This window comes from Hyaena hyaena, unplaced genomic scaffold, assembly GCF_003009895.1.
Source record: "Hyaena hyaena isolate Hyena2069 unplaced genomic scaffold, ASM300989v1 scaffold_954, whole genome shotgun sequence".
Lineage (NCBI taxonomy): Eukaryota > Metazoa > Chordata > Mammalia > Carnivora > Hyaenidae > Hyaena > Hyaena hyaena.
Window position 1 is genome coordinate 437,979 of NW_024081592.1, and position 26,827 is coordinate 464,805.

The 26,827-nt window shown below is 51.2% G+C and overlaps 1 protein-coding gene across 1 annotated transcript in view; it reads right to left on the minus strand.

Annotated features, from left to right (window-relative positions):
* OC90 (otoconin 90) overlaps positions 1-20,462 on the minus strand; it is a 30,162-nt gene extending 9,700 nt beyond the window's left edge. The window contains exons 1-8 of the mRNA XM_039221188.1: positions 20,417-20,462; positions 14,519-14,584; positions 13,172-13,228; positions 11,039-11,213; positions 6,342-6,454; positions 4,738-4,866; positions 4,549-4,590; positions 3,128-3,178 (exon numbers count right to left, since the gene is read on the minus strand). Coding sequence (XP_039077119.1) covers positions 3,128-3,178; positions 4,549-4,590; positions 4,738-4,866; positions 6,342-6,454; positions 11,039-11,213; positions 13,172-13,228; positions 14,519-14,584; positions 20,417-20,462 — 679 coding nt within the window. The remainder of the gene's footprint in view (positions 1-3,127; positions 3,179-4,548; positions 4,591-4,737; positions 4,867-6,341; positions 6,455-11,038; positions 11,214-13,171; positions 13,229-14,518; positions 14,585-20,416) is intronic.
* Positions 20,463-26,827: the final 6,365 nt, after the last annotated feature.

Genomic DNA, 26,827 nt, shown 5'->3' on the forward strand with positions numbered 1-26,827 from the left:
TGGACTTCCAGCTTCTAGAACCAGGAGAGATAAATTTTGTTGTTTCCAAGCTACTCAATCTGTGATATTTTGTTGTAGCAGCAAGAATAGACTAAGACCTACTTACTATAAGCCAGATACAGTAGCAAGTGCTTTGCTTGTACTAAACAGCAGCCCCACAAATTAGCACTATGCTCACCCTTGTTCAGAGATGAGAAAGGGGATGCACAGAAAAGACAGGTCACTTACGGTAGGTGGTAGAGCTAGGAAGTCGCAGAATCCGGGCCCACCGGCTAAAGTTGGCCATCCTAACCACTGAGCTAGGCTGCTATTGCACTTCTGGCTGTACCACAAAGAGCTAGTGGGGGTAAACCCCCAGCACCATCGAGGAAGGAAGGAACTACCTCAAATTCAATGTGTCGAAGGTCAAGATTATGATGGTGTTATGTAGAAATCGGGCTTACACGTTTACTGATGTGGACACATTAAAGTGCTCCAGCAAAGGAGAGAAGCTCAGGAAGATGGTTCTCTTCAAAGTAAAATTCACAGGTTCAGAACGAACGGAACTCTATGCTGTACTACCCCAGGCAAACGACTGCGTCTCAGAGCGCCTCCTTTATCCATCTTGTGGGGCCTCCTAGGACCGAGGGGTTGAACCCAGAGGGTGTGTGCAGGGGCTTAAGAACATGCCACCATACCCACGGTGTCCCCACCTGTTAATCAGGGAATCTGTTTATCTATTCATTCTTAGTAATTAGTAAATGGTTATTATGAATGATGTATGCTTATTAATAAAGAATCCATGGTTATTAATCACCACAAGCAATGTAAATGGTTAAGTTATTTCTTCCGAGGACATATTGGCCTAGACATTTTTAGGGACGAGGATGTTTTCCATAAGTCACCACGACATAAGGGACACAAAAGTCTTACAGTCTGAGATCAGGTTAGAGACCAGTCCAGCGAGTCTCGTGCTGAGCCACCTGTAACTTTTAACTCCCAGAGCCTCAGTTTTTCACATCATCTGAAAAATGGGTGTACTAATGTTTCTTCCGAGGCCTGACAAAGAGCGGTCATCAGAACTGAGCATGTGCATTTAGATGGCATGTCACCCCCGATCCCGTGCTCTCCTCCTGTGGAGTCTTCTCCGCTTACTTGTCCTGGAGGGTGTGGTCAGCGGGTCAGCTCTGGCCTCAGGAGCCACTGTGGAAGGAAATCACTCAACTTCAATTACCTGCGTGGTTCAGCACGTAAGCCAGGACAGGTCACCTGCAAACAAAACAGCTTTGGGGGCTGAGGGACTGGGGGGCTGAGGAGGGGAAGCCCATGGCGGTCTCATCAGGAACATGGACACACTGGCCTCGATTAAGTGGACAGGGGCCAGATTAGCACGGGGACTGTGTGCAGGCAAAGAGACCAGCAAATGGCCTCCTGGGAGAAAAAGCCACGAGGTCCCCTTGCTGCAACAGGTCCCTGGCAGAGGGCAGCGGAAGAGGGGGTGCGGTGTACCGGTAAGGACAGAATGCCATGCAGCCTTCGAACCCTGCCTGCCACCCAGCTCCGTGTCTTGGACAATTTCTCTCTCCAACGCAATTTACCGTCTCCATGTGGGGGGGTTTAGCGATGATTTCACAGAGTTGAAATCATGATGAGCATTAAATGAGATTTTATATTTCAAGCAAGTTGTCCAGGGTCCTGCATGTGCCTTGAGAGTGCACTGCTGTTTGTTACAGCCACACCAGACCTCTGAGGAAGGTGCGGGTCCAGAATCTTCCCATGCTCCCTCTCATTTAATCCCCTGACACCCTGAAGGGCATGTGTAGCCATCCCTTTCCAGGGGCTGGTAAACCCTGGCTCGGCCCTCGGCCTGTTTTTGTAACTAATGTTTGAGTGGAACACAGTCATGTCCATCTAGCTACCGGTGTTATGGATCCAGTCCACGGCCACCTTCCTGCTGCAGTGGCAGAGTTGGGTCACTGAACAGAGACCACGCGGCCCACAAAGCGTAAAATGTTTACTACCTGACCCTGAAAAAAAATGGCCAATCGCTGCTTTCTGAAATGAAATTGAAGATGAGAGACTTCAAACCATGCTTTCAGAGTCCTACAGCTGAAAAATGGGAGAGCCGGGATTCCATCCCAAAGCTGCCCGACTCCAAAACGTGATTGTTGCGTTACATGACGGTGAGAACAATCACGGGCCTTATCTTTTTCCCTTGTGATTGCTGCTCGTTCCTGCATTCAGGCTGCCTCCTTTTCTGGGGGGCATTTGTGGGCACCGCTAGGTCATGGGTGTGAGTGCGTGTGTGTCAGGGGACACACGTGTGAGCGCATCAACTCTTTCTCCAGTTAGACTCAAGGTTCCTTACGAAGCTTATTTTCTCGGCACCGTGCCCGGCATGATGATGGCTCAGGCTGCAGCAAGTGGAAAATGCGCCATCTTAGGGTTGGTTAGTCTGTCTCGTGGGACGTGAAGCCCAAATCATATCTTGAGTTTCTGATGGAAGTGGCCACTGTCCATCATGCAGGGAATGATTGCCCTGTGGGCAGGGCTCATGGTGAAGCTTTGGCTTCGTATAGGTGCCATGTCCTCTTTTCCTAAACCTGGAGTCCGAGGCACAGACTGTCCGAGAGCTGTTGGGTATGAGATGCCCTTGGCCATGGAGGATGGCCAGGGATGGGCTGCACAGTGAGCTTCTGGGAAGGCAGTTGTGCAGAGTGATCTCCCTGAGGCATAGAATTGCCAAATTTGGTAAATAAAAATACAGGCTGCCCAGTTAAATTCAGATCTCACATGAACAACAGATTGCTTTTTAGTATAAGTATATCCCATGCAAATTCTGGGACATAGTTATACTAAAATAGTATTTGTCGGTTCATCCGAAATTCAACCTCAGATGATGGATGGTCAATATCGCTGCCTCTGACAGTTCTACCGGGATGGGAAGAGGGGAGTGGGAGAAAGCAGAGCAAGTAGAGAAGAGATGTGGGGGGTCAGAAGAAACTGAGAGTGGCTCTGGAATGTTCTTGAGCAGTTTCGATGCAAACCCGGGCAGGGGGCATTTTAGGGGAGCTAATCCCAGCAGGTAAGCAGATGGCACAATCAAAGCTTGGGTATTTGGGCTACACACTGGCCCCCTCGTGCTTACCTTCTCCTGAAAGGGCCGTTGAACTGGTGTCTGCAGGGTCCACAGGAACTGCTGAAACAGAAAGCCCCCAAAGCAATGACTGATGGAACAGTGTCTAGACCAAGGGCCACGGATCTCAAAGGACAGGCGGGGACTGCTGGACCAAGACAAGAGAGGGCTGTGGGGGCTGTTGCCAGACAAGGGCTTTTGTTCTGTGTTAGGCTTTCCCAGCCTCCCCTACAGCTGCCGGGACATGGGATGCTCTCAAGGCCCCAGCGTAGGAGGGACTCCAGCCAGTGCTGGGTTCTGGGCGGGAACGGGATGCTAGCAGACCCAGGCTGCGGCAGTGAAAGCCCGCAGACACTGAAGGTTTGTGAAATATGATATTCCCCACTTAGGCCTCTGTTCAAAAGGGACGCAGATGACACAGAATAAAGAGAACTAGGCTCAGAAGATATATCGAAATAGAACACACACACCTATACCCATACTCACACACGCTTACACCTGCGCACACCTGCATATATGCACACTCATACACGCGGGCACACTGACATCAGCTTTTTTTTTTTTTTTTTAATTTTTTAAAGAGAATCTGAATTCGACACACAATCCGAAGCAGGCTCCAGGCTCCAAGTTGTCAGCACCAGAGCCCAACACAGGGCTCGAACCCAAGAACCATGAGATCATGACCCGAGTCAAAGTCGGATGCTTAACTGCAGGACTGGGAGGGAGACCCCAGCCCCAGGAAAAGAGGGGTGCTCTGCCAAAGTGCACCTCGAACTTCCTGTCCCCAGCTACCCACGGTTTGAGGACCAAGAGATCATGCGAACTTTGGTGAACAAGGAATACCAGGCAGAACTCAGTTTCCCCTAAGATGCATGTTTTGGAGTAGGAATTAACACTTGCTTATTTGAGCAGGCAGATATGAAGAGCCCACCGTGTCTTAAAAGGAGGGACACAAGAAATAGCCTCCCCTTCAAGGGACCCCTATCTGGGCCCAGGCTGCCCTTTCTGCGGCAAGTTCTGGAAGGCAGAGGAAGGAGAAAGCTGGTCTGCTCTCGGGAGGCTCCAGCGGCCAGAAGCTCACCCAGCCAAGAGGAGCCTTTTTCCGTCAGAGCACTGGCCCCTGTCCTGCCCTCCGTGTACACCTGGGCCCCAACTCTAGAGCGAGAGAGAAAGGACCTGGGGTCTACGCCTTAACTGGATTAAATGCACACCTGTCCGTATAGCAAAGAACATGGTTTGCATGAGGGCCATTTGCTGTTGGATGTTTGAACTGGGTTTGTCAGCAGTAATGGTGTCTCCTGGGCAGAGGGAGGTAGGGACATCTCTGGTGCCCTGGGTCACTCAGGCAGGCCCAGGGTTGGGGGTGTATCTGCTAGCTCCAGCTGTGGCCCGGCCCCTGTGGGCCAAGGAGCAGCTTCCCTAGAAGGCCTTACCTTGGGGCAGAAGCGTCGTCAGCTCTCGGGCGCTGGGCGTCTCTGGAAAGAAACACATTGGGAAGCCTGTTCAGAGCAGTGTGCATTTGGGGACGATCAGAAGGTGCCGGACTTGCATCTGAAGGCACATAGCAGCTCCCTCCCCAGCCCGTCAGCCCCACCACCAATGAGGGGCCCCGTCATTCCCACCTGGAGGCTGAGCCAGACAGAAGGAAGCATCCAGAAGGTTCAGGGAAGAGTTGATGCTGGACTGAGCCAAGCACTCTATGGCAACCTTGTCGCAGGTACACAGCAGGTGCTCGCAAGGGTCCCTGGACTCTGTGCACAGAGCAAGGGCAGAGCAGATTGGAAGACGTCATTGGGAATCCCAGGAGCTCCCCCTACGGGTGTCCTGCTCTCACCATGTTGGCTGTGTGAGCATCAGCTGGGCGGGCCCGAGATGGTGCTGTGGCCCCTCCTCTGTCACCCTCACCCCCAATGGTCGGGCTTCTACTTTCAACCTGTTTAGAGTGTGACCACACGTCCCCACCTCCACTCGTGCCTGGGCTCTGTCAGTGCCGCCGCAAACCTGCGGCCTTGGCTGCCCTCATTGAGGAGCCAGAACAAGCCTTTCAAGACTCAGGGCAAACCATGTCTTTCTGGGGGTTCGGAACTTTCCGGCAACTTTCCAATCAATGTAAAACCTGCTGCTTCTGTTCCTTCTTGGAGCTCATCTCCTTCCTCCTTCCTCACCCTCTTGCACTTAGTGTAGGTGTGTAGTTAGGTGCTCAGTATGCATCTGCTGAATGAGTGAATGAATGAATGAATGAACGCTGTTTTCCATGTTCACTGCATAGTGATTTATGCTCCTTTCCTGATGCGCCATACTTCAGCCAGTCTTTGCTACCTGGACGCGGGGATCAGTCGAACCTGGGTTCAAACCCTGACTCTGCTACTTCGCAGCTTGTGTGACTTTGGGCAAGTTATTTAATTTCTCTGAGCTTCCTTGTCCTTATTTGAAAACTGTGAAACATGAGTCCATCTCATAAGATTCTGAGGACGATCACATCTGCTGGGTCTAAAGCCTATGACACATAATAGGTGCTCATCAAGAACGGCTCCAACATACTGCCCCCAAGGTGCCGTGCTCCTCTCCCCTCTATGCCTTTGCCTATTCTAATTCCTCTGCCAGGATCACCCAGAGACGTGAAATAAAATCCCTGGAGTGACACGGTGAATAGGGAGGAGCACTGAGATTTGAACCGACTCAGCAGCAACTACAACCCTAACTCGTCCATCACTGGCTCTTACACTTACATCGCTGACTTCTTAACATAGGCCAGTCATCATGTTACCTGTTTCACACAGAGCACTGTTTACATTTAACAAATGTAACATCGTTTTGCACTGAAGCATTGTTTAACTCAATTTTTGTAACACATCCCTGAAGCAAGTTTTCTCCTCCCCGTGTAGAGGTTCTGAGTGGTTTTGCGAGGCTCCAACATCACACAACGTGTAAGCTGCAAACCACCTGCCTTCCCAGGCTCCCGGGATTGCTACCACATAAAATCATAAATCACAAAACCTGCTGATCCATGATTCTTTCATCTCAAGAAGCATCTGTTATTCCTCTACTCCACGTAAGGTACAGATGCCATCGATCCAGCCCTCGTGAGGCTCTGAGTAGAGCTGATGATGTCAGCAGTGGCAGTGATGATGAGAGGGGACCCTGGGAGCCCGTGGTCTGGCCCTGGCCTGGATTCCTGAGCTGCCATTTCTCAGCCTGGCCCCCTGAGACACCTGGACACGCTTACCGCACGTGATCCTCTTGCTGACACAGTCAATATCTGTGCCGAGCTTGGCAGGGTCCTGGAGACAGTCCATCTCCGCAGCTTCCTCGTAGCACCTGCGATGCTGGAAGCAGCAGCTGTGATGGGTGGGGGAGGTCAAGGTGAGAGTGCGGAGGGGGGTTAAGAGGGGAGTCTGCAATTGTTGCGTCTCTGGATGATTCCTGGCAGTGGTGCTTCCATAGTGCTCTCGTGCACACACACGTGCATACACGTGCACGCACGCACACACTTGAGTTATATTACCTGTGCAGCAGGGGCTATTACCATTACGAGCATTTATATATACATGGAGACTGAGATGCGTAGGGCTCAGTAACTTGCCAAGGTCAACGTCAATCACAGAGTGAAGCCGACAGTAAAATGGGAGTCAGGAGGCTTTTGTAGTACACACAGGATGTCACTGGAGACCAGTGTAAAGAAGAGAAAATATACAGGCAGCTCATAGCCTTGGGAAAGCTACTAAATTTCTCAAACTACCTAACCTAAGAATTTGGTGGATTCAAGAAACATCTATATAGGGGTGCCTGGGTGGCTCAGCAGGTTAAGGATGGTTAAGGGTCTAGCTCTTGCTTTCGGCTCAGTTCATGATCTCATGGTTTGTGAGTTCAAGCCCTACATCATGCTCTGCACTGACAATGCAGAGCCTGCTTGGGATTCTCTCTCTCTCCCTCTGTCTCTCTCTCTCTCCTTATCTCTCTAGTCTTCCTACGCCCCCCAAAATAAATAAACTTTAAAAATAATATAAAAATTTAAAAAAATCTATAGATCCTACCATGAGGTGGGCACTCAATAAATGATAGCAATTATTCTCAGTATCTGCTATGAAGGTTCAAAGTAGAAAAAGCCAGTCCTCCGGGAGTTTGGAAATCCCCACCCCCATCAACTGAACTGTGTTAAGTCATTGAAATTGGGTGTGGCCCTTCATTCCACCAGTTTGGGGCCGTCAGTGCATCCACCATTCAGAGAGTGGTGAATTACTGCTTCATTTCTTTGACTTCTAGCTTGACAATGTATTGTAATAATTAGAGGAAACAGTCATGGAGAACCTGAAAGGAAAATATACTCTCAGATATGGTCCCGGAATTTTGGCGCACTCGGGATCAGCCTCTTTGTTTCTGGAGGTCAATGAGCTGGTTCCGGGAGTCAGTTTGCTCCTGGTCCCAAAGCTCTGAAGATGCCCTTCTGATGCAGAGGCAACTTATATCCTCTCTTGGAGATGTGGCAATGAGAGAGATCTAGTGCTTAATTCCAAAACTGTTATTCCTGATCCATCAAGGATACTTCACTTCTCATGTAATTACTTATTTTTAATCTCTGAAAAGCAATTGGAGTTAATTTGCTGAGCTCCTACTATGTGCCCAGTGCTGTCGTCCATGCTGGGAGTGCAAAGAAACGACATGGTGCAGACCCCCTCTTAGAGTTGGTGGAGTAGAGCGGGAGACAGGCCGTGTGCACGCGCTGTCCCGCGTGGCAGGTGTGGGACAGGAAGCACAGGTTTGCGGAGCATGGAGGTTGTGCTGTGCCTTGGGGACAAGGCGTCCAAACAGGGTGTCCTCACGGGGAACACCGGGCAGACAATGGGCATGGGCTTCTCCAAAGGGGAGTCCTTCCCTCCCCGATGAGGGCACGCGCTCCCTCATGCTGGCTTTGGGCACAGGTGCACACCAGTGAGGTGGGGACATGGGTCCCGGAGTACAGGTAAAAGTGGGTGCAGTTTCCCGATTTTATACTACGGCTGCTGCATCACGCTGGCTGGGATTACTGCTGCTACTCCCACTAGTGCGGCTCTGTCAGTACCGCTACTACTCCCACTGCTACGGCTCTGTCAGTACCGCTGCTACTCCCACTAGTGCGGCTCTGTCAGTACCGCTACTACTCCCACGAGTGCGGCTCTGTCAGTACCGCTACTACTCCCACTACTACGGCTCTGTCAGTACCGCTACTACTCCCACTAGTACGACTCTGTCAGTACCGCTACTACTCCCACTAGTGCGGCTCTGTCATTACCGCTACTACTCCCACTAGTACCACTCTGTCAGTACCGCTACTACTCCCACTAGTGCGGCTCTGTCATTACCGCTACTACTCCCACTAGTACCACTCTGTCAGTACCGCTACTACTCCCACTAGTACGGCTCTGTCAGTACCGCTACTACTCCCACTAGTACGGCTCTGTCAGTACCGCTACTACTCCCACTGGTGCGGCTCTGTCAGTACCGCTACTACTCCCACTAGTGCGGCTCTGTCAGTACCGCTACTACTCCCACTAGTGCGGCTCTGTCAGTACCGCTACTACTCCCACTAGTGCGGCTCTGTCAGTACCGCTACTACTCCCACTAGTGCGGCTCTGTCAGTACCGCTACTACTCCCACTAGTGCGGCTCTGTCAGTACCGCTACTACTCCCACTAGTGCGGCTCTGTCAGTACCGCTACTACTCCCACTAGTGCGGCTCTGTCAGTACCGCTACTACTCCCACTAGTGCGGCTCTGTCAGTACCGCTACTACTCCCACTAGTGCGGCTCTGTCAGTACCGCTACTACTCCCACTAGTGCGGCTCTGTCAGTACCGCTACTACTCCCACTAGTGCGGCTCTGTCAGTACCGCTACTACTCCCACTAGTGCGGCTCTGTCAGTACCGCTACTACTCCCACTAGTGCGGCTCTGTCAGTACCGCTACTACTCCCACTAGTGCGGCTCTGTCAGTACCGCTACTACTCCCACTAGTGCGGCTCTGTCAGTACCGCTACTACTCCCACTAGTGCGGCTCTGTCAGTACCGCTACTACTCCCACTAGTGCGGCTCTGTCAGTACCGCTACTACTCCCACTAGTGCGGCTCTGTCAGTACCGCTACTACTCCCACTAGTGCGGCTCTGTCAGTACCGCTACTACTCCCACTAGTGCGGCTCTGTCAGTACCGCTACTACTCCCACTAGTGCGGCTCTGTCAGTACCGCTACTACTCCCACTAGTGCGGCTCTGTCAGTACCGCTACTACTCCCACTAGTGCGGCTCTGTCAGTACCGCTACTACTCCCACTAGTGCGGCTCTGTCAGTACCGCTACTACTCCCACTAGTGCGGCTCTGTCAGTACCGCTACTACTCCCACTAGTGCGGCTCTGTCAGTACCGCTACTACTCCCACTAGTGCGGCTCTGTCAGTACCGCTACTACTCCCACTAGTGCGGCTCTGTCAGTACCGCTACTACTCCCACTAGTGCGGCTCTGTCAGTACCGCTACTACTCCCACTAGTGCGGCTCTGTCAGTACCGCTACTACTCCCACTAGTGCGGCTCTGTCAGTACCGCTACTACTCCCACTAGTGCGGCTCTGTCAGTACCGCTACTACTCCCACTAGTGCGGCTCTGTCAGTACCGCTACTACTCCCACTAGTGCGGCTCTGTCAGTACCGCTACTACTCCCACTAGTGCGGCTCTGTCAGTACCGCTACTACTCCCACTAGTGCGGCTCTGTCAGTACCGCTACTACTCCCACTAGTGCGGCTCTGTCAGTACCGCTACTACTCCCACTAGTGCGGCTCTGTCAGTACCGCTACTACTCCCACTAGTGCGGCTCTGTCAGTACCGCTACTACTCCCACTAGTACCACTCTGTCAGTACCGCTACTACTCCCACTAGCGTGGGTCTGTCAGCACTGCTACTACTCCCACTGCTACGGCTCTGTCAGTACAGAGCTGAGAGCCGGAATCACGGGGCCACAGGTAAGAGGCCTCGCACGCGGTTTCCACCGAATTTTCCCACTGCCCCTCCTGCCGCCGGTATGCTTTTGCCAAGTCCTTGCCAACACCTGAAGCATCTAAGATTTTAAAGTTTCTTCCTAATCTGATGTGGGAAAGTGGATGACTCACTCCCCCCTCCCCTTGTGCGTAGGGAGGGCACACATTTTTATCGGCCCCTCGTACCTTCTCTCTGTCCCCCCCAGCTGTTTACATCTTTGAAGCAGGGATAGGATTCTGTCTATATACGTGTTAAATGTTTATTTATATATTTTAAGAGAGAGAGCTAGAGCGGGGGACGGACAGAGACACGGAGAGAGGGAATCCCAAGCAGGCTCCCTGAGTAAGTGGAAAGCCTGAAGCGGGGCTCGATCTCACCAACTGTGAGATCAAGACCTGAGTCAAAATCAAGAGTCGGACGCTTAACCGACTGAGCCTCCCAGGCGCCCCTAGGATTCTGCTGTATTAAGCAGAGTGTCCGTATGTTATGGGAGCTTGGTTGTGGGAAATTAAATAGACGCCTCTATAGTCCCTTGACCGCTGGTGGCCAGGACTGTTCTGAATAAAGAATCTCTCTCTCATGCTTGAGAGTCACCTGGGAAGCTTGTTTAAAATTCGGACCCCCGGGTTCTAGCTAAACACAGTCTGAGTCGGTCGCTCTGGGAAGGGTCCTAGGAATCTGCCTTTTAGCAAACCTCCCGGTGGCTCTGATACAGGTGGACCCAAGTCGGGGAGTCCCCACACTGACGCTTTGCACAGGAGACGGATCCAGGACCGTGACCGCTTCCCGGGGCGAGAAGGCCACCGGTTACCTTGCGATTGAAGGATGAGGAAACCAGTGTCTCTGCAGCAGAGAATTAAGACGCCTCCCGAACGCTTTCCCAAGCGCCAGCCAGGCCTCCGAGGGCCCCCTCTGGGTGCTGCTCACCTGTCAGACTCGTCCACCGGTGACCCTTCCATCTCAAACCTGCAGCCACAGCCGTAGTCCTCGAAGTCCCGGGGGCAGAGACCCGCCACACACCTCAGGCCATTCATGAAGTGGAGGAGCGAAGGGAAGTCGGTGAAGACGGCCTGCAGCCAGGTGAAGTGGGCGCCCAGGCAGTCTGCGGGGCGGGGGCGGCCGGCCGCTGGGAACCAGGGCCCGGGAAGGAGCCCCTGGGCCCGGGACTTCCTGTACCTCGGCATCCTACTGAGCACCTACTGTATGCTTAGGATTATACTGGACAATGGAGGGGACCTGTGGTCCCCCTTGGTTGCCCCCATGTCATGTAACCCTCCTTGCATACCTACAAAGCTGAAAGACACTCAGGGAAGGTGAGCTTCCTCCCCAAATCCCTGCGGACATTTCCTGCTCATTCTGGGCTGGTCACGCTAATCATCCCAGCTTCCATTACAGAGAGTGGCCTGGGGTTGAGCACGTGACCTCGATCTGGCCAAAACACCTTAAAGGGAAGTCTGTTAGACTGGGGGAATTGTTTCCTTCAGAATAAAGTACAAAGGCATGGAAGACATCCTTTTGATCTACACCTTTCTCCTTCCTTGAATATGGGTAAGGATCTGTTGGCTGAGGCTGCGCAACCACATTGCCACCATGAGGCCCCAAGCTCAATATTGAAAAGCCAGCATGCCTAGCTATGGTGATGGAGAGAGAACGGGTCTCTAAGACCTGCTGATACCTCCGACATCTGTCTGGTGCTTTCAGGCAGCTTCTGTGAGATGATTAAATGCCTTTGTTATTTAAGTCACTATGAGTCAACTGAGTGGATCCCAAATGATACAGGCATGACCCTAGACAAGGGTAATCCAGTGCAGGAAGAGAAAGGATACAGACCCTAATAATTTGGGGGCCCCTATTATGTGGCAGAAACTGTGCTGTGTGCTTTAATAGCACAATAGTGAAGAGTGACAGTGAGTCACGCTTTAGAAAGCATTCACTTGGTCCATCACCCCATAAACTTCCCGTTAATCCTGCAAGACAGATGCCACTCTGTCACTTCTGTTTCATAGGTAAAGAAACTGAAGGTGGGAGATACGCCCGAGGTATCAACCAGCAACCAATGACTTGCCCTAAACAAGAATGTTCCTGCAAGTAAAATTGGCAAGAGACCAATTTCCAGGCTTTGGACCTTGAGCGGCACGCCCACCCTCCCCACTCTCTGCCTTTCTGACTGCAGGACCCTTAAGTGCCAAAGGGGGTGTGGGACCCCACAGCCCTGATTCTAATGCACCGGGTCACACGTGAGAGCTTGGGAAGGTCCACAAGTAGTCTGTGAGGACTAGTTCCTCCAAGCCTGTTTGAGTTTTTCCAACCATATTCCAACTTCCTTTCCCATGGTTTCTGTCCACACAGCCTAGTCAGAAACCGGGGAAATGATTCTATACTGAAGAAAAAAGCTACTCCAAAGTTCATTTGTGTGTGTGTGTGTGTGTGTGTTTATATAAATATGCACTGTCACTCAAAAACTTAGCGGGCGCCTGCACTGACCCACATGCACGTTTCCAGTGCAGTCCTTTGCCCACGTGGTCTAACCCAGGCCAGTTCAGAGCTTCTCACTCCTGGCAATCACAGGATAGTCTTATTTCGGGGGTACTTTCAGAAAGCAGTGGTGCGAACCATCACGGTGTCCGGCAATTGATAGTCATGGGATAGATAACATAATCGATAAGAGGAGCACTTGACACTCTTTGAAATCCTTGGGCTTCATGCGTATTTGTTAGTTGGGGAGAGAAAGTCCAATAAATAAGCTCTGGACTCAGAGGAGGACCTGGCACGTCACATACCGCCCTTAGACTCGATTCCTAGCCTGGGCAACAGGGACACCATTCTCTTCCCACCTCCCTCCCCGGGCTGCGGTGTGGTCAGGACTAGCAAAGTCAGGGCTATGCAGGCACCTTGCGATCCCGTGACTCACCCCGCAATGCAAGACACACTACTCTTGTCAGAACCCGGGTCGCATGGTTCAGGGCTGGCAGGAGGAGTGGGAGAGAGGGAGCCCAGAGAACAGAGAGCACCCCGTGCCCTGACACCTGGTGGGTGGAAGCAATTTGGCATTTAACTTACCAAAAATGTCGGCCACGCTTTCCACATTTTTAAACACCCCATGGAAGGAGGTGAGATCTAAGTGGAAAGCAGAGAAAACAAGTCAGAGAGCCCTTCCGCTGCCCCGCCCGTGGGAAGAGGAAGTAAGGCCCTTTCTTTTTCTCTAAGCATGAATTTGACCTCAGACTAACTTTCGGAGCGGGTTACCATGGAGACCTGATAAGATGAAATGGAAGTGTGTTACTAAGCAACCTTGCCCCTGGGGGAGGAGGTGTGTCTGGACGGGCAGGGCCCCTGGGTGAGCTAAAATACCTAGTGGGGACTGAGGCACTGGGTGGGGACCCCCTCCGTGTGATGACTCTTGCAACTGAGCTTGTCTTTTCTGGGCATTTTAGAAATGATACCTATGACGTTGTTACTAGAGATACTAATTCTACTAGAGACTAAGGCTTCCAGGCCAGGGCAGGTCCTGTGGGTGCTACTCCGTGAGCCCCATTCCCTTTGTATCTGAGCTGCTACCTCGGGACTCCTGGACTGATGTGCACATCACCCGGGCTGCTCTAGCTGGACAGAAATGGCTGTCATGGCCTGATGGCACATGGGGTTTCCTGGCCTTGTGCCCTCCAAATGCCAAGTGTGTGCTGTGAGTCTACATATCTATTACAAGTTCTCCCTGGGCCAGGCATCGCACCTACCGGGGGGTTTATGGCATTTAGAGAGGGGCCAGGTTGTCATTTGGGTCTGGGTGGGACTGATCACTTCGCTTGCATGGGCTCATGCACAAATAACTTGTTTGACTTGGCTCACCTCCCTGAACGGTTGGAAATGAACCCTGAAGTCGGGGCTACTGTGACCAGCTGGTTCACTATGCATTATGTCCTTCAGTGGTACCCAGCTAAGAGCCCATCTGAGAAATCTTTACCCTCGATCATCAGGAAAACTTCCCCTTCCCCCAAAACCAGTTATGGATCCTCCCTTCTTATGGGTTGAGCACTGGAATACATTGTCTTTCCCTTTTTGCCTTGCCTTCTAGGAGTCTCAGAACTCAGTCTGAAGCTAAAATACTGTGACCATATAACCCCCATGGATCAGCCCATTTGGTTCCATCTCCTGTCCCCCTTGCAGCTGACCCTTATCTTCGGGTGGGAGTTTTAGTACTTTGTCTCCAAAGAGAGAACCGTGGTGGGTCAGACATCAGGGGAGACTGTGGAGGGACTTTTGAGCCCTGTTTGAATCAGGGTGCCTATAGGAACCACAGCAGTAAGTGGTATATTTAGAAAGGGCCATCTTCTCTGCCAGTATCCCAGACAACTTTCTACCCAGCTAGGTCTTTTCTTTTAAAAAAAAAAAAAGTTCAAAAATCCTTACTGATAGTTTTTGAGAGTCCTGGAGGCAGCTCCCGTGGAAGGTGTGGGGTGTCCAGAGGGTGGCCCCCTATAATCGAGGAAGACAGGAACATTAGCAGGTGCATTGTCACCGCCCGCTTGCCAGGAGGGGCAGCCAGAAGGCAAGGGGGTGAGAGGATGTGGGTCAATTCAATTCTACGTATATTTCTCTAGGACCTTCGCTGTGCAGGGTCACTGTGGTAGCTATTCATGAAAATACAGTGGCCCTAGCGTTTCACATTTGTTGGCCTTGAGAATGGCCTTCTGATGGGCAAAGGACACGAACAGACACTTTTGCAAAGAAGACACCCAGACGACTAACAGACACATGAAAAGATGCTCAACGTCACTCATCATCAGGAAAATACAAATCAAAACCTCACGCCTGTCAGCATGGCTGACATTAACAACTCAGGCAACAACAGATGCCGGCGAGGATGCGGAGAAAGAGGAACCCTATTTCACTGATGGAGGGAGTGCAAACTGGTGTGGCCACTCTGGAAACCAGTATGGAGGTTCCTCAACAAATGAAAACTAGAACTGTCCTATGACCCAACAATTGCACTAGCAGGTATTCATCCAAAGGATACGAAAATGCTGATTCGAAGGGACACGTGCACCCCAATGTTTATAGCAGCGCTATCGACAATAGCCAAATTATAGAAAGAGCCCAAATGTCTATCAACTGATGAACAGATAAAGAAGATGTGGTATATATATATAATGGAATACTACTGAGCGATGATAAAGAACAAAATCTTGCCATTTGCAACAATGTGGGTGAAGCCAGAGAGTATTATGCCAAGCAAAATAAATCAGTCAGAGAAAAATAAATATCATAGGATTACTCATATGTGGAATTTAAGGAACAAAACAGATGAACATTGGGGAAGAGAAGGAAAAATAAGATAAAAAGAGAGAGGAGGCAAACCCAAAGAGACACTTAAATACAGAGAACGAACTGAGGGTTGCTGGCGGGGTGTTGGGTGGGGGATGGGCTAAATGGGGGATGGGCAGTAAGGAGGGCAACTTGCTGGGGTGAGCACTGGGTGTTACATGTGAGTGATGAATCACTCAATTTTGCTCCCGAAATAAAAAAAGAAAATGAAAACAAAAATGAATGGCCTTCTAGCAGAATTTGGAGAGGTTTGGGGACTCATCTTGAAGCTCTTGTTGTATACAAAGCATACCATTTTAATCTAGATTGCATGTTTGTTTGGAGTCCCTTGAGATGAAAAATTGGAAATAAGAACAAGCAAGGAAAGGACCCCACCCCCAGGGAGCTTCTAATCAAGGACAGGGCCTCCCGGCACTATCGGCGAGCAAAATGACCAATGACTGTCAGGGGTCTATGCACCCTGAGATTCAGCCCCGGACCCAGCATTTATCTGTAGTGGAGACACAGTAAAGGAATGCAACTTTTGAATTGCGTGAGCTATTCAGGCAGGGAGCCAATTGGACTTGGCCTTTTCCCAGCCTCGGCTGTCTCCTCAGAGGCCCTGAACATTCATTATGAAGCAGGGGTTCTATGGAGAATCTGGAGGGGTTGGAGCAATGGTGTGATATTAGATGAACTCGGATCTGCAAACGCTGACTGCGTGGACCGGAGAAGCGTTGTGAAGACTGGAAAAAGGGGTCACTGGCAGATGTACTGTGGACGCTCGAATGTAATGCCAGCCATTCATCATTATTATGACTATTATTACCATTATGAAAAACTCCTTCCACCCCTGATCCCTCTCCCCTCCATACTAACAAATGGTGTGCATGGCTTGGACCTTACCTTCCTCGTCAACCTCATCATCGCCACCGTGGACTTACTCCGGGGACGCGGACATCGTTAGCAGGTGCCTGTCTGTGGGAGAGCAGCCTTCCACATCTATAAACCCTGGGGGCCCAGGCAGGGGGTCGCTGCTGGGCCCTGCAGGGATGGGTTGTAGGGGACGCAGCCTCGCTTCCTTGCACGGTGCCCCAGCCCCTCAGCATGAGGAACCCGCCCCAGCAACGGCCTCCCTCCCAGCAGGATGTTCTCTGTGGCTGTGGCCAGGAGCCTCCTTTCCAGACCTCCAAACTTCTATTAAACACGAATGGATGGTCCCACCGAGGGGCACTCCCTGCAGCCCCAGAGCCATGAGCTGCCCGGGGAAGACATCCAGACCCGGCGGGGACTCAGGACTTCCTTCGGCTCCAGGTGAGTCCTACCGCAGAGCCCACGGGATTGCTCTGGCACATTCCACATTTGGTGTAATTGCCTCGGAAATGATTTAATTAGCACACCAGCCAAAGGCTAAGAATATCTGCTTCCCACTGATGCGGCAACAGTAAAGTATTGCCTGGTGCTCGATCGTTCGCTCATTGGTACCTCCTCGGTGTTCTGGCGGGTGGAGGTGGTCTGCTCGCGGAGAAGTGCTCACCAGTATGCGTGCCCCCCTCACGCGTGGTGCCCTGAGCCACAGGGTGCCTGCTCCCTTCTGTGTTACCGGCTCTTACATGTTCACATTCCATTCAGAGTTCCAGAAGACCTACCTGACCCCCAGACTGGGCAGGGTTAGGGACACCTTCCCTGGCTCCCGTAACGCTGGGGCACCCTTCTCCCACTGCCCTTATGAGCCTGTGGTGCAACGATCTGTTTTTGTGGTTGTTTCCTCCACCAAAGTAGGAGCTCACTGAGGGTAAGAACGCGGACAGATGTAACCACAGTTCAGCGGGTGTCTCTGTAATGGACGAAGGAGCATCTGGTGGTTGAATCATGCCATCAGATGGTCAACTTTCTCAGTCAATGAGTGATGGCCACTGGAATCATAGACTCCTAGCCTGGTAACCTTTAAACAGAATTAGGAGATGGCCTCTCTAGAGAGTGAAAGGATGAAGACTGTTGGTGGTTTTGAGCGGTACTTCACAGGATGACTTGTACTGCCCAGAAGATGCCTCAGGAATGCATCAACCTACCCTTGCCCAGCGCCCTCCCCACAGGCTCTGGGGGATGGGCACCAATTCTGCTGTGTGGTGTGGGCCAGTGCAGAGCTCCCTGACATAGAAGGTTCCAGGGATTCTCTCTCTCCTAACAGACCTGACCACCCTCCCACCAGACAACCCTTGTACTTGGAAGTCATGAGCCAGCAATCAATGCAGAGAAGAGAGAGGGCAACCTGGCCCTGGACGTGCTGAGGAGGCCGCTTTCACTCCTGCCACAGGGGGTAGGAGACACCCCAGAGAGAGAGCCCTGGAAATGCACAGACACCCTCCACATCGTCCATGCACCCTAGAACTTTGCCTCGAAAGTGGAGTCAGACAGCACTGGGGGCGCAGCTTTGAGAAGGCGCCTGAATAATAAACTTAAAAAAATTGAAAATCAAAGCAAAACAAAACAAAGAAAATAGACCTTTCCCTACATAGCATCTGGACCAAGACTTGGTGACTTTGTTGGGGGGCAGCATTATCTCCCTGGTGGTCACACACTCCCCCTGCAAAGTCACAGCTGCAGGTACGGGACATTTAAATCCACACGTGTGTGTATATGTTTGTGCTTTAACTTTCTATGGCTCTAATTTAAAAAAAATTTTTAATGTTTATTTATTTTTGAGAGAGAGACAGAGTGCAGTGGGGAAGGGACAGAGAGGGAGAGAGAGAGAAGGAGACACAGAATCTGAAGCAGGCTCCAGGCTCCGAGCTCTCAGCACAGAACCCAACGCGGAGCTTGAACTCACAAACCATGAGGTCATGACTGGAGACGAAGTTGGACCCTCAACCCATTGAGCCACCCAAGTGCCCCAACTATGACTCTAATTTTTTAATGTTTAGTTATTTATTAATTTTTTTTAATGTTTTGAGAGAGAGTGTGTGTGAATGGAGGAGGGGCAGAGAGAGAGGGAGACACAGAATCTGACGCAGACTCCAGGCTCTGAGCTGTCAACATAGAGCCAGACATGGGGCTCGAACCATAAGATCATGACCTGAGCCAAAGTCAGAAGCTTAACCAGGCGTCTCACTAATTTTCAAACTCTAGGCATCTGTATCTGAGAATAAAATCTCCCAGGACAAATGTACAAATGTTCCTAACAGTTTATAATCACAGGAGACCATTACCATTTTTATTATCACAATGTAGCAGTTAAGTAAGTGGAAAGAGAAACAAAGCAAGAGGGACAGCTAAGAAAATGTTTAATGGCCCAATTTTATAGAGAAATAAAACATTTAAAGAAGACATGTAATATGTGTCTGGGGGGTGTTGAAGGGGTAATTTTGATCAAAGGGAAATCCATCGTTTTGGAAGAGGAAAAGATTAGTTAGAAAAGAAGGTAAGTTTGAAAAATCAGAAGAATGGGTTTTGGAGGGTGAGATCTCATTTTATTTTATTTTTTAAAATGTTTATTTTGAGAGGGGGAGGGGCAGAGAGAGAGGGAGAGAGAATCTCAAGCAGGTTCTGTGCTGTCAGTGCGAGCTCGATGTGGGGCTTGATCTCACAAACCCTGAGAACCAAGAGTCAGACACTTAACCGACTGAGCAACCCAGGCACCCCAACTTATGGCTTTAGTTTTTTAAATGTTTATTTATTTTTGAGAGTGGGAGAGAGACAGAGTGTGAGAGGGAGAGGAGCAGAGAGACAGGGAGACACAGAATCTGAAGGAGGCTCAGGCTCCGAGCTGTCAGCACAGAGCCCGATGTGGGGTTCAAACCCAAGAGCCAAAAGACCATGACCTCAGCTGAAGTCAGACACTTAACCGACTGAGCCACCCAGGCGCCCTGAGTGTGATCTCATTTTAAAGGATAGGGAAGAGATTGAAAAGCTGTAGAATATTTCATAGCTTTATCATAAAAATTGAAGGAAGTCAAGGCCATAGTTGCAATTTGATCAAGACAGTTGGGGTCTTGGTAAAGGTAGACTACTGGCACACCAGTCCTGGCTGCGCTGGGCCTGGGGACCCGCATCATGACAAAAATGGTTTTAATGAGGAAAAAAGTCATCCACGAAGGAGCTAAATAATCAATAGGAGCCCATCAACTTCTGGAAGTGGGTGTCCCCCCTGTCTTGCAGGGAAGCTCTGGGGCACAGCTGGGGAGCAGCCAGACCTGAAGGAGAGATTTGGAGTCCTTTTCCCTGTATGTAACTGGTGCTCACCAATTTCCGGGGAACATGCAGATCTCTGCGAGTTGACTAGCTCGGGTCATGGTCAGGATAAATTATCAATAATGTGGACACCATCACGATCATGTTTGGAAGGGAAACTTAGAGAGGGAGGCTCAGCCTGTTAGTCCCAAGTGTACCTGAACTTGGAGGGAAAGGAGAAAATGAAGGAAAGGAAAAGGAAAGAAAGAAGTAAGTTGAGGGATTTGAACAGCTGCACCGATGTGCAAACAAGAAAGAAAGTAGGAGGGAGTCAGAAGGCTCAGGTTCGTCACCACAACTTTGCATGAACTTGAAGTGACTGCCTTTAAGCTTGGTGGTGTGGGACCCCCCCAGTGCGGGGTGGAAGTGTTTGCCTTTGCAGCAGACACACCTACACAGAGGTGCACCCTACCCCATGTCAAGAAGACTGACACACTCCGAGGAAACCCGCGAAACACGGGACAGCGGCTGGTGAGCAAAGGCAAGAGGAGATGTCCCATCAAGGGGAGGAATGGTTGCCAAGTGGTCACTCTGCTTTCTGCTCTCCCTGGATCTCCCCCTCATGGCCCATCCCACTTCGTGTCCCGGGCAAGGTCCTCAAAACATCAGCTGAATGAAACCTGTAGCTTGTCATTACTGTTTGATTTCCATCCCTTCTAGGCAAGGGGATAAAAGTAGTAATAAGCAAATCAGATGACATTTGACAACACTCCCCAGTGCTCATATTCATTATATAGCAAGCCAGAATATTCGGCGAAAAATACCATTACTCACCACTGTGAGGGGCCATCAGCATACTCAGCAGGAAAAACAAGAGCATAGTTCAAGGGCAGAGGATGGGGCTGAGGAATCCAATGGAACAGCCTCCTGGGAGAGAAGTAGGTGGAATGTGATGAGTACGCTGTCGGAATCCTGGGAAATACCAACGCCCACGAGCTCTTTGTCCCATAGCGCATTGAGGTAGTCAGAGAAAGCCCTAGAAGGGTTTCTGTCCCAGCTTCGCCACTAACCAGCGTTGACTCATGACATTCAGGAGATCGCCTTCTCTATCTGAGATTCAGCTCATCCCTCTGTAAAACGGAAACTTCACCAGGGCTCCTTGAGGCCCCCAGATCTGGTCTCATTTATTCATTTTCCCCATGGTCTTTTATTAATGTGCATTGGGCACATCGCAAGGATCCCAGAATGCAAAGTGAGGGAAAATCACTCCTTACCTGTGAGTTGTTCACAGAATAATGGGGAAGGGAGGCAGTTGGACAGTGCTATAGTTCGACTTTGTAGACGGAACTGTAAAGAACCCATACATTGGCCTATAGCCCAATATACCTTCAGTAGATACCTTCAGCAGTCTGACTTTGAACCTTTCTACCATCACTTGACATAGGAATACATTTGGCAACCACATGGTGGTGCTGCCCGCTAACAAACAGTGCTTTCCTCGGCGTAGGGGTGGGGGGCCTCCATCTTTCTTCCTTCCTTTCCTATGGCTTCTGAGCAATTTGAATATTTGGTTGCTGTCCTAGCAAGAGACAATGCTTCAGGGACTGCCATGAAGGGTCGTGGCAAGGGGGCAGATTCCAAGAACTGACCGCATTTCAATCATACCACCCTGTGATCTGAGCAACTCAGCAAATATTACCTCAGTAGGCACTTAGTGTGGTCAAACAGGTCAACCATGTATTTACTGGGGAAGGAAAGACCTTAAAGAGCAGAGGGATTTTAGAATAGTTTTAGCTCCCTGGGAATGTAACTCTTTAAAGAATGTCGGATGGTTGACTTATGCATAGAACAGAGTATGATAATGCAGTGTGATCATGCTACCCCAGAGGCACCCACATGGCTGCTGGACAAGGTTGTACATGTTGCGTAGTGTGCAAAGGTGTTGCACTGAGGGGCACACAGGGGCTGAAATGCAGCCAGTGCTCAACTCCCAAGTTTGGTTTGCCCTCTGCAGGGCTGCATCAACCTGGAGGAAGGAGCCCTTTCTACAGTTTGTTCTCCCAGAGACCATGTCCTGGTGGCCCTGCGAATGGACCCAGGGCCATGGTGGGCCACTCTGCCTTGTGGGCAGGGATTCGTTTCGTTGAAGGTGTCCCAAAGGAGAAAATGTTTGTTGGTCATAGGATCCTTACTCTGTGGACCTGCCCCGGGGCCGGGCATAGCCTCTAGTGGCTACAGAATAAATGTTTGTTGAACAAGTGCAGAGGGCAGAATGTGAGTCCTTGGAGATGTCCACTCAGCTCAATCATCTTCTAAGACTCTGGTTATGATCTGGGGTGCCTGGGTGGCTTAGTCAGTTAAGCGTCCGACTTTCGCTTAGGTCATGATCTCACGGTTCGTGGGTTCAGGCCCCGTGTCCGGCTCTGTGCTGACTGCCAGCTCAGAGCCTGGAGCCTGTTTCGGTCTGTGACTCCCTCTCTCTCTGACCCTCCCCTGCTCACTCTCTCTCTCTCTCTCTCCTAGAAATAAATAAAACATTAAAAAAAAAAAGACTCTGGTTATGATCTGATGGACAGAATGCACTGCTTTAACCTTCTGTAGCCACACAAATTCCTACACCAGGTTAGCGTTACAGGATAGATCAGCTCTCTGATCGTTCTGCGGTGATTTGGACCTGAATGGTCCTTGTCAAGGCCAAGAAACCAGACTAAAACTTCAGGAGGAGGCCTGGGAGGTCTCCAGGAGGAAACTCCGTGGGTGAACGGTGGAAGGCATTCTGGAAAGTTATACCCACTGAAGTCATACCCTCAAGACTGAGGCTGATGCCATCACCCAGTACATTTGCTATCCCTGCCACCACAAGGAGCTATGAGGTCTTGCGCTAGGGCCCCCTCCCTAAGGAAAGAAAAAAAAAAGTCCTCAAGGCCACCTGGCTATATGCATACAGGATGACATCCCTCACAACCTTGTAACCTGAGACCACTTAATCAGACGGCATGTTTGTGTGTTACTATATATGGGAGACAAGGAAGTAGAACATATATAACAAACGGTGTCACGTGGCGTTCTGGGCTCAGTTCCTTGGGTACTGACCCAACTGAGCCGTGCCGGCACAAATAAAGTTGTTTCCTGGGGAGAAAAAAAAAAGCCTTGGCGTCACGATTCTCTGGGTGAGAATCTTGCTACAGTCTGAGCTTGGAGCAGGCATTGGATTCATCTTGTTCAAACTCATTTTACAGATGAGATCACTGAGCCCCTGAGACTGGCACCTTACAATCAAAATGTCCCACTTGCCAGCTCCAGAGCTCGTCACAATGACAGTAGTACTTCTGAGGCTATTGTGAGGCTGGATAAGCTCATCCACTCGGGACACCCACAATAGTGTCTGACGGAGATAGGTGGCTCGGAAACGTTAGGAATTACAGCCGCTGTGTCCAGCCCACAGGGAGGGCTCCAGAACGAGTAACTCTTACAATAAAGGCCTCTCTGCCCTGTGTGAGCCCCCCTTTCCCCCATCTGATGAAATGAAGGCAAGTGGTCAGTTTCATGCAGTGGACGCTGCTCTTCTGTTCCGATGGCACTCACTTCCGGAAGGCAATTCCCTTGGGCTGTCCCCATGCTCAGAGAAGACAGGCCACGGCTGATGCTTATTGGAATTACAAATACCCCTACTGGATTTTCAAACATGTGTTTGTTAGAATGGAATGGAGCAAAAGTGACCTTATTACAGACCAAATCTCGACTTAGTCCTGATGTGTTTTTTTAAAGGAGGGAGGGAGGATAGGGAGTCGTTGTTTACTGGGCACAGGGTTTCAGGTGGGGAAGGCGAGAAAGTTCTGGAGACGGATGGCAGTGATGGTCGCATGGCAGTGTGAAGCTACTTAACACTACTGAGCTCTGCGCTTAAAAATGGTTAAAGTGGTAAATTGAGGTTGTGTGTATTTTACCACAATTAGAAGCGAAGTAAGTTATAAACTTTAGGACCTTATCCCTTTATTTATTTATTTATTTATAAGTAGGCTCTACTCACAATGGCGGGGGGTGGCTTGAACTCATGGTCTTGAGATCCAGAGGCACATGCTCTGACTCAGCCAGCCGGGCACCCCGTGGACCTCATTCCTTTAAACACTACCTTCCATTACTGGGTCATTCTTTGTGTCAGGCACCCTGCCAAGCATGTGCCTTAGACGGGCACATAAGGACTTTGACTAGCACATGCCCCACTTTCTTTCTTTCTTTCTTTTTTTTTTTTTTTTTTCAAATGTCTTACTTATTTTTAAAAGAGAGAGCCAGCAGGGGAGGGGCAGAGAGAGAGGGATAGAGGATCCAGAACAGGCTCTGGGCTGTCAGCACAGAGCCCTATTGGAGGATCAAACCCACGAACCATGAGATCATGATCTGAGCCGACGTCAGACACTCAACCTACTGAGGCGCCCCTCACCTCACTTTCCATGCAGGGACCTGAGGCTCACAGAGGGCCAGTGAGGCCATGGTTACCTTTGCCAAGTGTCACTGCTGCAGGGATGCCAGCACCAGTCACAATACTCAGTACATCTTTGCTCCACATGTGTCACCCACCCAACACTGCCATCCTGATCATGGGATCCCAGACAGGCAGCCTTGCAATCATTCATGGCACTGCTGTCATGACTTCCGGTAACACCTGCTTGGGAGGTCCTCAGAGCAGCCAGCCACTGGCTGGAGTGTGGTGTGACCCTGCGGTTGACACTCGCAAGCTGAGAGCCAAGCAAGGGAAACCCGAGTGCCAGCCAGAGGTGACGCACACGCTCAGCCCTGAGCCACGGGGAGGGGGACCCGAATGTGGGGCATGCACATTCGTTGTGCTGATGGGATGGTGCAGGGCCACTGCTGAAATCAGCAGCCCTCCGTTGGCCAAGCCACGTGCCTTGGGTGTGGGGCTCTGTCCTCCTCCAGGAAGGGCTGCCTCTTCCTCATTTACCCAAGGACGCCTCCAGGGATGACAGTGACCGCTTGCTGTCCTTGGGGAAATGAGGGCTCCCTTGCCTTGGGTCCTGGCTTGCCAAGTTGTCTCCTGATGACCTATTCCAAGGCACCCTGGGAAGTGACTAAGACCAAGGCCTTTCTAGCTGGCCAGGCCTGGGGTGGGCTCGGCCTGATACATACTGAGCGCCCTGATCCAGGCCCTGAAGCTGCTCGGAGTTCGTTTTCCTGGGCACTCAAATGCCCGTAAGGTGGTTCTTCATCCGGGCATCATGAGGGGCATGGGGCACCGTGCCTGGCATGGACCAAGGGCTCAGCAAGGCAGACTGGTAACTAATGATCACTACCTTTCCACGCGGGTGCACACAGGTTTGCAAGACCCTCACCGGCGTGCCGCGGTTTCCCCAGGCGCCTTCAGCAAGCTCTGCCACTCTGGTATTGCATCTCCTTGCACGTACAAGGGCTCCGAGTGACTGCTGCCTAGCTACGTCCTGGGCACCCCTGGTGAGCTCCCCCTTCCCCCCCCTCTTCTGCCATCCATTTCTCCCTCCCCCCACAGCCCCCTCTTCCTTTTCTCTCCGTCCCTTCCTCCCGCCCTTGCGGGCTCCCTACCCCTCAGGAGAAAGGCGGTGCGTACCTTGAAGGTCCCACTTAGAAGCAGTTGGGTGCACGATGCTCGACTCTGAACAAGATGGTGACTGAGTCCTTTATACCCCAAGGGAAGACCCTTAGTCACGTGGTCCCTCCTCCCTGCTCCTCACAGGGAGCGGACAGCTTTCCGAGCAGGTTGGCAGGTGGGAGGCCTCTGAGGGGGAGGGGGACATCATAACTATGCGTGGAGCAGGTGAGGCCCCATATTAAGAGGCCCATCTCAGGCCCCGGAGGAGACCCAGGCTCTGCTCAGAGAACAATGGCTCCCCTGTTCCCCACCCCGCACCTCACCTGCCAGGCCTGGAGGCCCAGGGATTGTGTCTTGGGGTCACCAGAGGGACTCTGGGGATGAGAGACTGACGAAAGTCACATGGGCTCTCCTGCAAAAGAAGGGCTGGCTTTGTCTCATCTAGTTAATTCTCCAGCAAGAGCATCTCTGGGGGCGGGGGTGGGGAGGTGGGGAGGGTTCTTCTTATATGTTCCTGGCCTCATAGCCTGGGAATGTGATACCTCTTTCCTTAAAGGGTTTCCTGCCCCGGCTGTGGGGTGGGGTGAGATGGGGCTTTCTAATCAGACATGCTAGGATCGAATACCAGCCCTGCCTCCTCAGTGGGACAGTGACCTGTGGCTGCTGGGATGTGGCTCTCCCGGGCATCTCGCAGACATCTCGTGGGGATAACCCCCCTTAAGAAGGAGAACGAGACTTTATTGAGCCCTCTTATGTGCCGCCTATGTTTTTATGGGATTTTTGTTTCCACGACAGCTCCACAGCAGCTGACCCTGGCTAACCCTGCTCTCAGGATGGTCACGATGGCAGGGACTCCGCTTCCCAGGCCAGGCAGCCCGTGTCGCAGAGAGAGTGTCTGCCCGAGCTCATGGTGATGGGATCATTCTCGGGGGACAGGTTAGCCCAGTGAGAGTCCTTCGAGCTGCTCACCTAACACTGGCTGCTGGGGCCCAGGGGCTCGTCTGACGATTGACTCTGGGGGGCTGTGCCTTGGCGGAACCCACCGGAGGGCTTCTGCAGATCATGAGTTGCTCTTGGGCCTTGAAGATTTGTTTATAGATCATTGGTTACTGTTCAGTGTCTCAGTAGCCCTGACGATGAATGAAGCCACCCCAATCCTTTCCCACCAGCACAGAAGACGCCTTGAGTCTACAGTCTTAAGTTGATAGGCTGCAGAGCTCAGAGCCGAGATTCCTCCCTTCCCCTTCCCTCCCCCTCCCTTCACCTCTTCCCTGTCTCCGGCCTGTTGAGCCTGTACTCACGAATACGAGTTTGCTTGGGCGTGAATGAAACAGACAGAAATGCACCTGCGCCTTTGCCTCTGGAAAGAATCCTGCTTCGTGATATTACTGACGTTATACCTGTAACTCCTCATCAGCTGGCAGACAGGAAGGGTCCCATCTTTTTTATCTCATCCGTGAACACTTGGTGACCATATATGCACAAGTTATTAAGAACTCTAGTGTGGCAGCGCCCTCCGAAGCCTCCTCATCGCCCTAAGCATCCCCCAAATCAGGACTTATTCAACTCAGGGTGGGGGGGTTCAAACCTCCTCTTAGCCTCGAAGAGGCCATGGGCTCTAGGCTCTGGTCAGTTTGCTCGGGGGTCTTGCTTTGCTCCTGTCA